At 42.8% G+C, this 11,954-nt stretch overlaps 1 protein-coding gene across 2 annotated transcripts in view; it reads right to left on the bottom strand.

Moving 5' to 3' along the window:
• Positions 1-4,048: 4,048 nt before the first annotated feature.
• The window catches only part of arap1 (ArfGAP with RhoGAP domain, ankyrin repeat and PH domain 1), a 45,462-nt gene continuing 37,556 nt past the window's right edge, over positions 4,049-11,954 (bottom strand). Inside the window, exons 27-34 of one of the 2 annotated variants that reach the window (XM_084019213.1) lie at positions 11,348-11,461; positions 11,115-11,248; positions 10,921-11,003; positions 10,415-10,474; positions 8,437-8,500; positions 7,988-8,063; positions 6,558-6,595; positions 4,049-5,345 (exon numbers count right to left, since the gene is read on the bottom strand). In XM_084019213.1, the coding sequence (XP_083875339.1) occupies positions 6,588-6,595; positions 7,988-8,063; positions 8,437-8,500; positions 10,415-10,474; positions 10,921-11,003; positions 11,115-11,248; positions 11,348-11,461 (539 nt within the window). In that variant the 3' untranslated portion in view covers positions 4,049-5,345; positions 6,558-6,587. Of the gene's footprint in view, positions 5,346-6,557; positions 6,596-7,904; positions 8,064-8,436; positions 8,501-10,414; positions 10,475-10,920; positions 11,004-11,114; positions 11,249-11,347; positions 11,462-11,954 lie in introns of both variants that reach the window. The other variant, XM_084019212.1, reaches the window with a different exon arrangement.

Here is an 11,954-nt window from a genome sequence, read left to right as displayed (position 1 = left end):
GGTAATCAGCGAAGCACAGCGGCTTCTGCAGAACTGAGGAAGTGCTGAAGGACTCACAATGTGTGTTGAAGGCAGGGAAAGGGGAGGCACAATCGTGTGTGTGTGTGTGTGTGTGTGTGTGTGTGTGTGTGTGTGTGTGTGTGTGTGTGTGTGTGTGTGTGTGTGTGTGTGTGTGTGTGTGTGTGTGTGTGTGTGTGTGTGTGATTTCCAGTCAGCTGGCGGTGACTGAAGACAAGGTGTTAATGAAATGTGTAAAAGGAATCTGTTGACATGAAGTGCATCCAGTGGAGAGGAGCTCCGTGTGGCACTGCGGAGGATCACACACGTTCATTTGCAGACTGCACTCACACACCGAAACACGCCGAGGAGACGAGTATGTGGTCCTAATTATAGTTTCTTTTATTCACAGAGGCAATAGGTTTATGTGCAATAGTCTGTTTCTGCATATTTCTGTGACGTGGCTGCCATTTTTGACCTACATTGTTTTTCCCAGCGTTCCCGTTATTTCAGCTATAGTGTGAGGAACATATACGGTTAGATAATTAGTGTTGCGGCGTGTAGGTTTGGTGTACTTATGCTCTACATCCATTTTGCAAATTAAATGTGTTTATGTTGACATCAAATCTGAGCCTAAATACACTGTACATTTGTTAAATAAACATGTTAAATGCAAATGAGTGTTTTACATCTGGTGTCTGACCTGAAGGAGTTGATGTAATGATTAATGATTAATTCATTAATTAAGGGCTCATTTAAACATCATTTAGCTAATTTCTGCATCAGTATGTTGCTCACTGGCAACAAAGTCTCTTGGGAAGAACTGCCGTCTCTCTCTCTCATCTCTTCGGCTGTTAAATCTCATCCATCTTGTTTAAACATTCCCTTTGGCGCTGACAGTGATGGTGGTATGAAAAGTGACTCCTGACCTTTGTTTATAAACCTCAAATGCACTTTAATTGATGGGCAAAGTAAGCCACGATCCAGACAAGGAAAGCATTAGCAGAGTTTAACATGTCTATACAGTAGTCTAAACACATTCTGTTGGAGGTGGAACTAGTTTTCCTACATGAGACCCCAAAATACATTATGAGATTTTTTTTTTTTTAATCTCTCCCGCCTCATTATCTTGATCTAAATGTCAAGTTGCTCAAGGATCCGTTACATGACTGAGAACAAAATGCCTGGCAGAAGCTGGCCGCGTCACCTGTACTCTTCAATCTCCCTGACAGCTGTTTCAATCAAGGTGCGCCGCCGAGCTTCACCACTGATGGAACAGAGACCAGAAGGAGAGGACACATGCTGCTTTAGAAACGTGTGATCCTCGCGACGCAGCTTGACACCGCGAGCACAGCCCACTGATCTGTAGCATACCATTAAATAAGATGCAGCATGACCTCCGACAGCAACTTTTTTTTTTTCTTCTTCTCCATAATCAAACTGCTGCCAGGATGAGCACACCATGATGTGATGGGTGCTTGCTTGGCTGGTTTCCTTGACGACGCTGCAGAATATTTGTGTGGCTGAAATAGGAGAACGTGTCATGAATAAAGAGGTCCGATCCGTCACACGTGCAGAAGTTGTCTGGAGCTCGTCGGTGGTGGATTGGCAAGTTTTACAGGTTGTGGCAGCAGGTTGTGGCGGGGTGAGAAAGCGCAGGAGGCAGAGTAATTATCCAGATCTGGAGTGATGCCTCATGCGGAGACGCGCGCTGCAGGTGGATGTAGAAGGTGCAATGAAGGACATGAGATGTGACTTTAAATGTGATTCGTCGGATAAAAGTCGGTGAGGCACATAGATATCAGGAGTAGCGTTCTAGGCAATTTGACCGTTTGCTTTTGTAGAGCAAGCCAGGCTTTTGAATGTAAAGCAAGTTTAGTGACAATCACACAGGCTCCATCATATATGAGACAGGTTTGCTCCCTGATTAACAGCAGTGGTCGGACCCCTCACATTTCCCTCTAGATTACACTTTAGTGGAAATGGATTCAGGAAGAAAGAACACTAAAATGAAATATGTTGGTGCCATATTGCTGCTGCCCTGTTCAGTGTAAAGTCAAATATTGTAGATGGTGTGTAAATATACAGTGCAGGTAGTGCAGTTAAACGGGCGCCTGTAGAGCTTAAATGACTTATTCAACTGTAAAAACGTATGCATAGATAAATATAAAAAACCACAATAAATCCTACTTTATCAATGTCGTTGTTCAGTCCGTGTTTAGTCCTGCATTAGTTGCTCGTTGACTTGGAGAAAACAAATGTGTTGTGTAAGCTGTTCACTGCTGACCTGACTTGGGATGGACTTGACATGAAAGCTGCGGACACAGCGCCGCATGCGGCGGAGGCCAATTTAAGTGTCCCTCACTCACGCTGTTCCTGTTGCCATGTGCTCCCGAGGGGAAGTGAAGGAAGTCGACTCCCACAGGTGGACGTCAACACGTCCGCGGCTGCCATTGTCCCTCCCGTTGTGTGTCCGTTTCAGGCATTGTGGCAAACTGTGCTCAAAACATAAAAAATATATATTATTTCTGGGGAGCTGGCAGGTGGGCCGGCAGGTTTTGACGGGCCCACCTGCCAGCGAGTCCACCCCCGAGGCTCGCATCCTAAGTTTGGACCTCCGTCCTCCATTCACAGCCCTTCCCTGAACCGCTCTCGTCTGTCGTCATTCCTCCGCTTTACGCAACTGCTGCTATGACCTATGTAGTAAAGGCCATTTTTCTGCATGTGTATGTTTAAGCATCCTCCTGTGTGTGAGTCCCTCGTGGGGCTTTGCGGTGTGTGTCTCGAGGTACAGAGTGACCCTGATGTGTCAACTTTGCTTAGAAGAACGAGCAGATAGCTGGTGGACCACCGTGACACACACACACACACACACACACACACACACACACACACACACACACACCAGGAGACCTCCTTAGGGCTCTCCCTATGATCACTGTATCCCACCCACACACACATTCCTGACATTTCTTCCTCAAAGCACATCTATAGGCCCCTATTTTACGGATGTAGCATGACAAGCCTTCAGGCTTCTTAAAATCTTGCCCTTATAGATACATTTGTGTAAAGTCGATGCATACGTGTGTACGTCATGTACTGTGTACATGTTTTTTCCAGCTTGATTTCACAGTTGCACAGATTACAGTTGGACTGTGTGTGTACATTCATTTCATAAAAGCACTGACGAATTACCTTGAGGGCAAAGCAGAGCTGGAAGGCATCAACCTTTCGGAAGAAGATGGGGGGGGGGTTTTCCAAGAATAATAAAGTTCTATGTGACTGTGCACTATATTTATATGCACGTTCAGAAACACAAAATATGCACATGCAACTAGCTGACCATGTCCATCTGGGTTTTCAGAGATGGAAGATCAGTAAAATCAGAATAAGAGGGAAAGAATTGCTTATAAAAAAAAAGGATTCACCACCCTCTGTTGGACAATAACTGTTTTACTTCATTGAATCGCTGATCAGTGATCATTTGTGATTATTTTGTGTATTCTAGGTGTAAAAACTAACTTGGTTAAATGCACATTCATCTGCATGAAAAAAAGGACACATAATGACACATTTGGAAATCTGCCTCGAACAGCTGACTGTGTAAAAAGGGCACGGACTTGGAAATGTTTGCTAGAAGGGATACGAGGCCGTGAAACAAAGCTGTACCCTCTGATGAATTTCAGATAGCTAGTTACGTTTACTTCACATTACGATCCCCTGAGCAGCGTGTGGTGAAACAACATGTGGTGCTGCTTTGCAGACATCATGATCTCACCGCCCCTTTAATCAAGCGTGTAGTATGATTTAAAACAGGCCACAAATGCCAAAAGTGAACATTTATCTGGTTGTCATGATGATGATACAGCGCAGCATCTAGCGTCCTCTGCTGTCCGAATAAATAAGAAATCTTAACAACCGGAAAAACACAGGCACGACCACAAGGTAGGGAAGATGGAGCTTCAAGTTCAAGCATCAGGTGTGGTAACTGTTGACCGGTTAATACAGGTAAAAATATCTACAAGTCTGAACCTAAGTAGAAAGAATGATAGAAGATTATAATGCACTTTAATTTGTCGCTCGTGCTTACAGACGTTTCAGTTGAACTTCTGTGCTCAGTGTTGATGAACAAACTATAATAATGTACAGTTACAAAGATTGTGCATAACAAACAAAAGAAGACATATTTATTGTGACTAATTCATTAATCTAAAACGTCATAAATACTGCTGGTTATTGTTTGTATATCTATAGTTCTGAGCGTCACAGCGTTGAGAAAAGGACCTACGGAGAGGAGGCAGTGTGAGGACAGCAAGGACAGATAACACATGTTGAATTGTGAATAAGGGAATAGGGTTTGAAATGTGACCAACTCAAGATACCTAACCCAGAATATGGGACGATAGTAAATCAAGTGCTCGTCTTATTTGATCACATATTCCAACAGTGTTTAACAAAGGCCTTTTTGCACTCAACTGCGACTTCTTTTGTTGCTTCGCTCCCCAAAGATATACAAGATAAAACTTTACACAAGCTTACAGGCATGTACACGTATTCACACATACTGAATGCACACTGGCAGACAAATGGACACAGGCACTAATATGCAACTCTGAGCAAGGTCTACACACTTACAGGCGATCAGGAGTAACAAACACAGATCCATCTGTCATTTTCTCAGCTTTTTCCTCTCTGTCCTGGTCTTGGTCCCAGTGGAACAAACTGGACAGAATCAGGCCACCATAGTCTTATATGACATCAGCCTTGCTTACAAAGGCAATTATTCAGTTTTGAACTGCAGGATTATTCTGACAATTCTTTGAGCAAAAGTACAGAAGGAAAGCTGAAAACGTCACAAGGTTATAAATCAGATTCAGCTACTACAAGTCAATTAGCTTCAATCTTCTACTTGAAAGAAATGCGAAGCAGCCGATGCTGGTGCCTAGAATAACCAGACTAAGTCTTTTCTGTAATACATTAAAACATTAAGATTTCTCTCAGCATGGCTGTCATGCTTCCGTCCCATGATGTCATGCAGTGATTGAGTCGCAGAGCACTGACAGTGGAGCGTTGGACGCAGACCTGCCGCTCATCCATCCTCGTCCTGTCTGCTCCCAGCTGCTTCTAATGTGCTTCAAGTCAAGTCAAATGTGCAGGGAGACCAGTGTAGGTGATATTTTACATGAGAACCTGTTTGTCCGTTTGCTTTTGGTCCAGTTCATATTCAAAAGGAGCAGATGGGAGTCCAAGGGCATAATCCACATAGTGTCCGTCATTCTGGTCCTTACAGTCGCAGAGTGATGATGTCACTGGAATGTTCAGACGCCGTCCGAGGCCGACTGCCCGCCCTTCAAAGGAAAGAAATACAGAGAGTTCCACATTCAAATCAGTCCTGTCCCAACTTTTTATTCGTGTGTGTTCATATGTGGTTCATGTGTTTATTGCTAGAGCCCGAGTTGTCATTAAACTGCTTGAAATCCACTGTGGAAAATTTTAAAACTAATAGATACTCAACTTACAGAGATATGAAACGGAGACTAGCAGCACATCCTCACATTTTAAAGGCCAGCTTTCTTTTGCTTGATAAATAACATAAACTTGTAATGATTGATCAAAAACGATTTGTTTGTCATTACTAGTCCATAACCACAAGTAGGTTTCATCTAAGCTCGTTTATCCTCAAACCATATGGTTCCAGGTTATGGCGGTTATATTCAGTCACCAGTTCAAGCATGTATCCTCCTTACCTGGGTTCTTAATATGGTTAATTTATATGGCAATTCCTCGGGATTTAACATCAATTGGAATAAGAATGAGGCAATACCACTAAACTGTCACACATTCAATTCTGATTTAATGTGCAACAAACTTTATCTGGAAAACAAATGGCTAGAAATATCTGGCTATCAACATCATATCTCCTCTTACTAAAATATTCAGTCTTAATGGTTCCTAGCATCTTCCAGTCCATCAAAGAGGATATTAACAGATGGATAACCATAACTAGAGGGGCTAGAACTGAAATATTGAAAAGACTCACTGATATTATTGCATCTATTCCTCTTACATTCCCTCAAAGACACATCAGAGATATTAAATCCTGTTTTATTTGATTCCTTTGAAATTACAAAGAAGGTCAGAAATGCTTACAAGAAGTTAATAATACCCAGATCCAGAGGGTCTGAGTGCCGCTGATGTTTTTCGATATTACATTGCGTATGACACATTTTTATTTCAATATTATTGCATGAAAAATTATCAATTGGTCAATAACCAACATTAGTTATCTGTCAATCAACTGATCGATTGGTTGACTCACTGCTGCTGCTCTGCTGTCTGTCCATATTAAAGAAACAGTTGAATGGGGCGTGTCCTGGTAGTCGCCCTTGCCAATGTGATGTCACAGAATTTATAGAAATAATAAATATAGAAATATATATATATATATAGAAATTTAGAAATATATATATATAATATCTAAACTTCTGATATATGAATAAAAATTAATTGAAATTGAAAATTATACATCCTTCCATGTTGTCCAATTTGAATGGTCTTACCTTTCTTTCAACAACCATTATCGAACATCTCTAAAGAGCTGAAAGATAAACAACACAGGGGTGAGACGGGCAGGGGGACACCGGGAGGTGTCCAACTAGAGGGAGGTAATAATGGACTGAAGACTGCAGGGAAATACACACACGGTCAGTGTTTCACACTTACGTTGAAAATTAGACCAATATGCAGTAAATCCCCCCCCCCACACACACACACACACACACACGCACACACACACAGCAACATATTACATAAAACCCGCTGCTGCCCCATCACCGAAGCAATCACACCAACGCTCATACTCCCAACAATGTTTTTTTTATACAATCAATACGCTGCAAAGACAAGGATCAATAGAAAAATATCTGGAAGGCAAAAGCAACCCTGGAAGGGTGTTTTGTTTTTGCCGATGGAAGTCACGGCATGCTGTAGCTATAGAAACAGGAGGCGAGAACTGCATCGTCATACTGTGGACATTTGGTACCAAGTGGATTATTTTAGATGATAAATCCTTGTATGAAAACAGGCACACAGATAGAGAGGGGGATATTAATGTTGTTGAACAGATCTGGTATAATGTCAGGATGCTCGAAATGCAGTCGAACAAACCAACGGTGATGATGTTTGTCAAACTCCTGCCAAGTGTACAACTCTGAACTGACGTGCCAGCAGCAATGAACACACAATGTTGGCCAAGGGCCAGACTCTGCCTGCAGGGCATGAGTTCACTTTAAATGTTTTATTCTTTGTTTCTGTCGTTTGCGATGCTTTTTGGCAGAGCTTCACCAGAACGACTCTCTGATCCTGTTCTGTTGGTTCTCGGTCCAAACCTCCTACAACATGAAGATGCCGCCGTCTACTCCTCTTCACATTATCTGGATTCTTAAACATTTTTGATGATGAAGACATGAATTAATAATGAGTTCTCGGCTTGTGAAAACACTTCAAGGAAGCCTTTTTGAGTCTAAGAACCCAGATACTGTCATGATAATCAAATCAAAGATGAATCATGGCTCAGAGATTATTGATGCTGCTCAGGTGTTACCCCTAATCTCCTGTCCGCCCTTTTGGTGGCAGTCAATAATAAAAAAGAGAAGACACATTCAAACACTGAATGTGCATGTTTTTACCCAATCATATCTCCAATATTTAAACTAAGTAGAATTCTGAAAAAGACTTGTCCTCCAAATGTAAAATATTACACAAATTTGTTCAGCTCTTCAGTTCGAATCCAGATTGGAGGAGTGGACCACCTGTTCAGCATGACCGTCTCTGATTAGCCAGGTAGCTTTGGATTGAGCTTCCTGGTCTGTCCTAGATTAGTCCCAGTGATTGGTAGATTCACTCACAGCAAGCGGGTCTTGGCTGAAAGCGGCCACGCTGTTCCGCATCTCATTCTCACTGCCACGCAGTGGTATCAGTGACACATTACCGTGACGCGTATCTGGCAACACGCGGCTCACTCGTGTCTGCTGGAGTCCTTCCTGAGGCCACACGTTGCCGTCGTACTTTAATGGGGGAGTGGACACGGACACGGGGAGGGATGACGAGAGGGAGCAAGAAGAGATTTTACAATACAATAATACTGTCAGCAGGTTGAGGGAAATTAATATTTGAAGCTTTCAAATTGTCCTGTTGAAGTAAACACCATCCAATAGTGCTGTGATATCACCAATGCTAAGGACTGCTTCTTTTTTTTTTTAACAATTAAAGCCAGTGGATACAATTATCTAAAGATTTATTGGAAAAAGTGGAGTAACAGAATGTCAATGAACAATGTGTATTAAAGCCTGGGAACATAGTGTGTGTGTGTGTGTGTGTGTGTGTGTGTGTGTGTGTGTGTGTGTGTGTGTGTGTGTGTGTGTGTGTGTGTGTTCGCACCTGGATACTGAGAAAAGTAGCATACCACTCCCTCATTTCTGTCTGGGTGTCACAGCAGAGATACCTGCAAATAAACGAGAGCGATAAAGTGAGAGAGGTGGAGCGTTTGTGGTCTGGAGAGAGAAGAAGTTTGAGAGGCGTTCAGGGACGGGGGAAATTTGGAGTTAATATCCGTCCCTTTCTTCTGTCTCTGACATTGACATATCCTCTCTCATGGCCCCCCGGTGGTAGCGGCACAACTATGTGTGTGATTATTCTCCCAACAAGGAGAAACGCTGATTAGGACCTTCAGGGTCCGTGAAAGTGTATTCGAGTGTGTGTGTGTGCGTGTGTGTGTGTGTGTGTATTTTATGGCACTCAGGTTGCCATAGCCCTCAGAGTCATCAGCCATGCTGTGGTGCTGAATAAGTAGGCTTTATTTATACAACTATTATTGTTATGAGCACCGATTTAGACCACTAAAATTATTCAAGTGTCTCCACTGAGACACAACAAAATGCTGATATATACTTGAGAACCGTATACTGTAGTGTGCAAAACAGACATAAATGTAGCCACAGTTAAGAGCTTGGGCACGCATGCTAACACAGACACACACACACACACACACACACACACACACACACACACACACCCTAGTTTGCGGCCAACAGAGCTCATTAGTGCTTGTTGGGATTCAAAACAGGACAGTCGCTCCATCCTAGCACGCATACCTGCAGTGCAGCATTCGGTCATTTTCTACAATACATTCACGTTCCATGCAATTAACGGGGCTGCTAATCTAGAACGTTATCGGCTGCAGGAGAATAAATGCTGCTCATTTATCATCATGAGTTTTCATAAAGACACGGAATAAATTCTGAAAAGAAGACTGCAAGATTATGCTAATAGATGTGAGTGTTTTGAGGGGATGAATGCAATAACAGAATAAAACTAAGTGACATTAAGTGCAGGTGGGTGAGTAAGATTGGGACAGAGAGTCACAAGGGTACCTCCTCACCCATTCTTTTCCATAATTTGACTTTCCGCCTTATCTCTTACCACTTTTCTCCTCACTTAGTTTTATTTTTTCCTGCAGTCAATGCAGAATTTGTCACTTAGTATACAGCTTCTACCCTTCAGCATGACATTTTCCACTTCCTCCCCCTGACTTCCTTATCTTTCTTCCACATCCCCTCCCTCCCTCCCCTCCCTCCCTCGATTTCTTCCTCCCAGGTGTGGTTTGCTGTGAGCGACATGGCAATGGAGCGGAACCAAGAGATGATACTGCCTTAAGCGTGACGAGAACAGCACTCCCATTGCAATGGTTCTGATGTCTACTGCTGTTGACAGTGCAGAGGCCCACTGCAACGCGAACAAATGGACACACACACACACACACACACACACACACACACACACAGAGGGATGTACAGCATATATGAACAGATTAGAATCGAGGCATGGTTACAGGTAAACTCATGTGTGTTTCCCTCCTGGGTGGAGACGACCTTTCATACGCCTCCATCTCCAAACTCTCACGCAGGGATCTGACCTGTTTTCTCTGCCTACAGCGAAACCGCTAGCTTTACTGACATTGGCCATGTTTACATGCACATCAAATATGTAATCATACTGCCACTAAGGGAAAAATGAAAGAGCCTGCTTAACATGAAGCCAGCAGACGTGTCACAACTGAATACGTGCGCACTGAAGGCTGACTACTGGGGGGATAAAAAGCTGTATAGTTGGAGTGTGGAAGGACTGCGGGAAACAAATGTCTTGTGAAGGAAAATAACTCTTCATCTTTGGTGCTATTCACTCCACTCAGTGACACTGGGGTGTAATACAGATGGATTGAAGTGAAAAGCTTGGAATAAACCATGTGCGCCTCTGAAACTGACAACATGAGCAGGACTGGCTTAAGCTACGAGTACTCTCAGCTGACAGCTGTGTATTGTAATAAAAGGTTGACATACAGAACTGCACGTCTACTCACCACTGCTGTCTCTCTGGTTTCTCTTGTTTCTTACTCTCATGCACCACTGTCAGTCCCCAACTAGAAACACAAAGGCAGAAAGATCAAATTAGTTCAACAGCAGTACAATTATAACTGTCCCTTCAATAAAGATTCTTGTGTACAGTCTGCCCCCTAGTGGTCACTCTGGTCACAAGTCACCATGAGCTATTCCACAGGAGGCAAGTCATTAAAATGTATCCAAAATGGGATAATCCATTATTTAAGCTTAGACACTGATTATTCCTTTAAAAGAGGTGGTGGGAGAGTAAGTGTGGTTACAGAAAGGGCTCAAAACCTGCGTTTGTTTTTTGAATAAATAATTCTGTAGTAAGCTCTGGGGTATTGAAAGGGTTTGTTCAAATGAAAAGAATGATTAATACGAATGAAAAAATTAAAATCCAATAAATATATATTTTTTAAAGTATAATATACTTAAAAACATTTTTCCATATATAATAAGTGGCATCAGTGCCACACATACTCACCATGTAGTTGGGCGGATTTTCTTCTTAATACCCAAGTAGACCTTTAGACTCTTCACTGACCAATCACGTTCTGGACGGTTACTCTGACAGACAGAGAGAGAGAGAGAGAGAGACATCGTAAAGAGCCTGTGAAGGAATGAGGCAATATAAAATGATGGTGTCAAATTTGTTCAGAGTAAATCTGCCACTCTTACTCGGACTTCCTTGTACATTCGTAGAGAGTTTGAATTGAGGATGAAATATCGGTCGTGGAAACCTCCCAATCCCAGGATGCTTCGCTCTTCTCTGAATTTCATCATCCCGTGTTTGGATGCATCCACCTTACCGGCTGGAGGGCAGAATAAGAGATTATGAAGAATGACGTGATGCGGAGGACCATCAATGCGGTGATTTTGTCATTTCGTTGGCAGTTGGCTTGCGTGTTTACCCAGGTAGGTTATCATCGCCTCCATAGCAATGTGTTTCTTGATGAGCAGATGGGAGTCGGTGCCAAAGGAGTGAAGGATGGGCAAGACTCGCTCCTGATAGTGCAGTGGACGTTCTGAGGAAAGCAGAGCGACACAACACGGGGGTAAAGAATCTGAAGTATGTTCAAGTCATTTCTTTAACTGATCAAGCACAATAGTTTAAGTCGCTATGAAAATGGGTTTCTGTTGCTTTGATAGCCAACAGTGGAATGCATATTTGGCGTACGCTGGGGTCGCCTTACATCCTTACAAGCAGTTTGGACTTTTCCGCCTACATACCAAACACAAAAATACCTTCTTTTTATGGTAAACAAGTAACAGACAGAATTCCCTCCAACTCTTCCCGTCACTCATACTCTTTATATCCACCCGTCTCTCTCTATTATTCTTCCATCTCTTCCTGTAATGACGGGAAATCTGCTAAATCAGTTGAGAGTTACTGGTATTTGATAAGCCACCTCCGGACTTCTCTGTGGGGAACCGGACGGCCCACATACCAGGCTCAAAACAAACCACAACATATAGTCACATTGTTGAGAATGATCGTCTGGCCTCGGGGGCTTGAGT

This window comes from Eutrigla gurnardus (assembly GCF_963514095.1).
Source record: "Eutrigla gurnardus genome assembly, chromosome: 10".
Lineage (NCBI taxonomy): Eukaryota > Metazoa > Chordata > Actinopteri > Perciformes > Triglidae > Eutrigla > Eutrigla gurnardus.
This window is presented reverse-complemented; position numbering and strand designations above follow the sequence as displayed.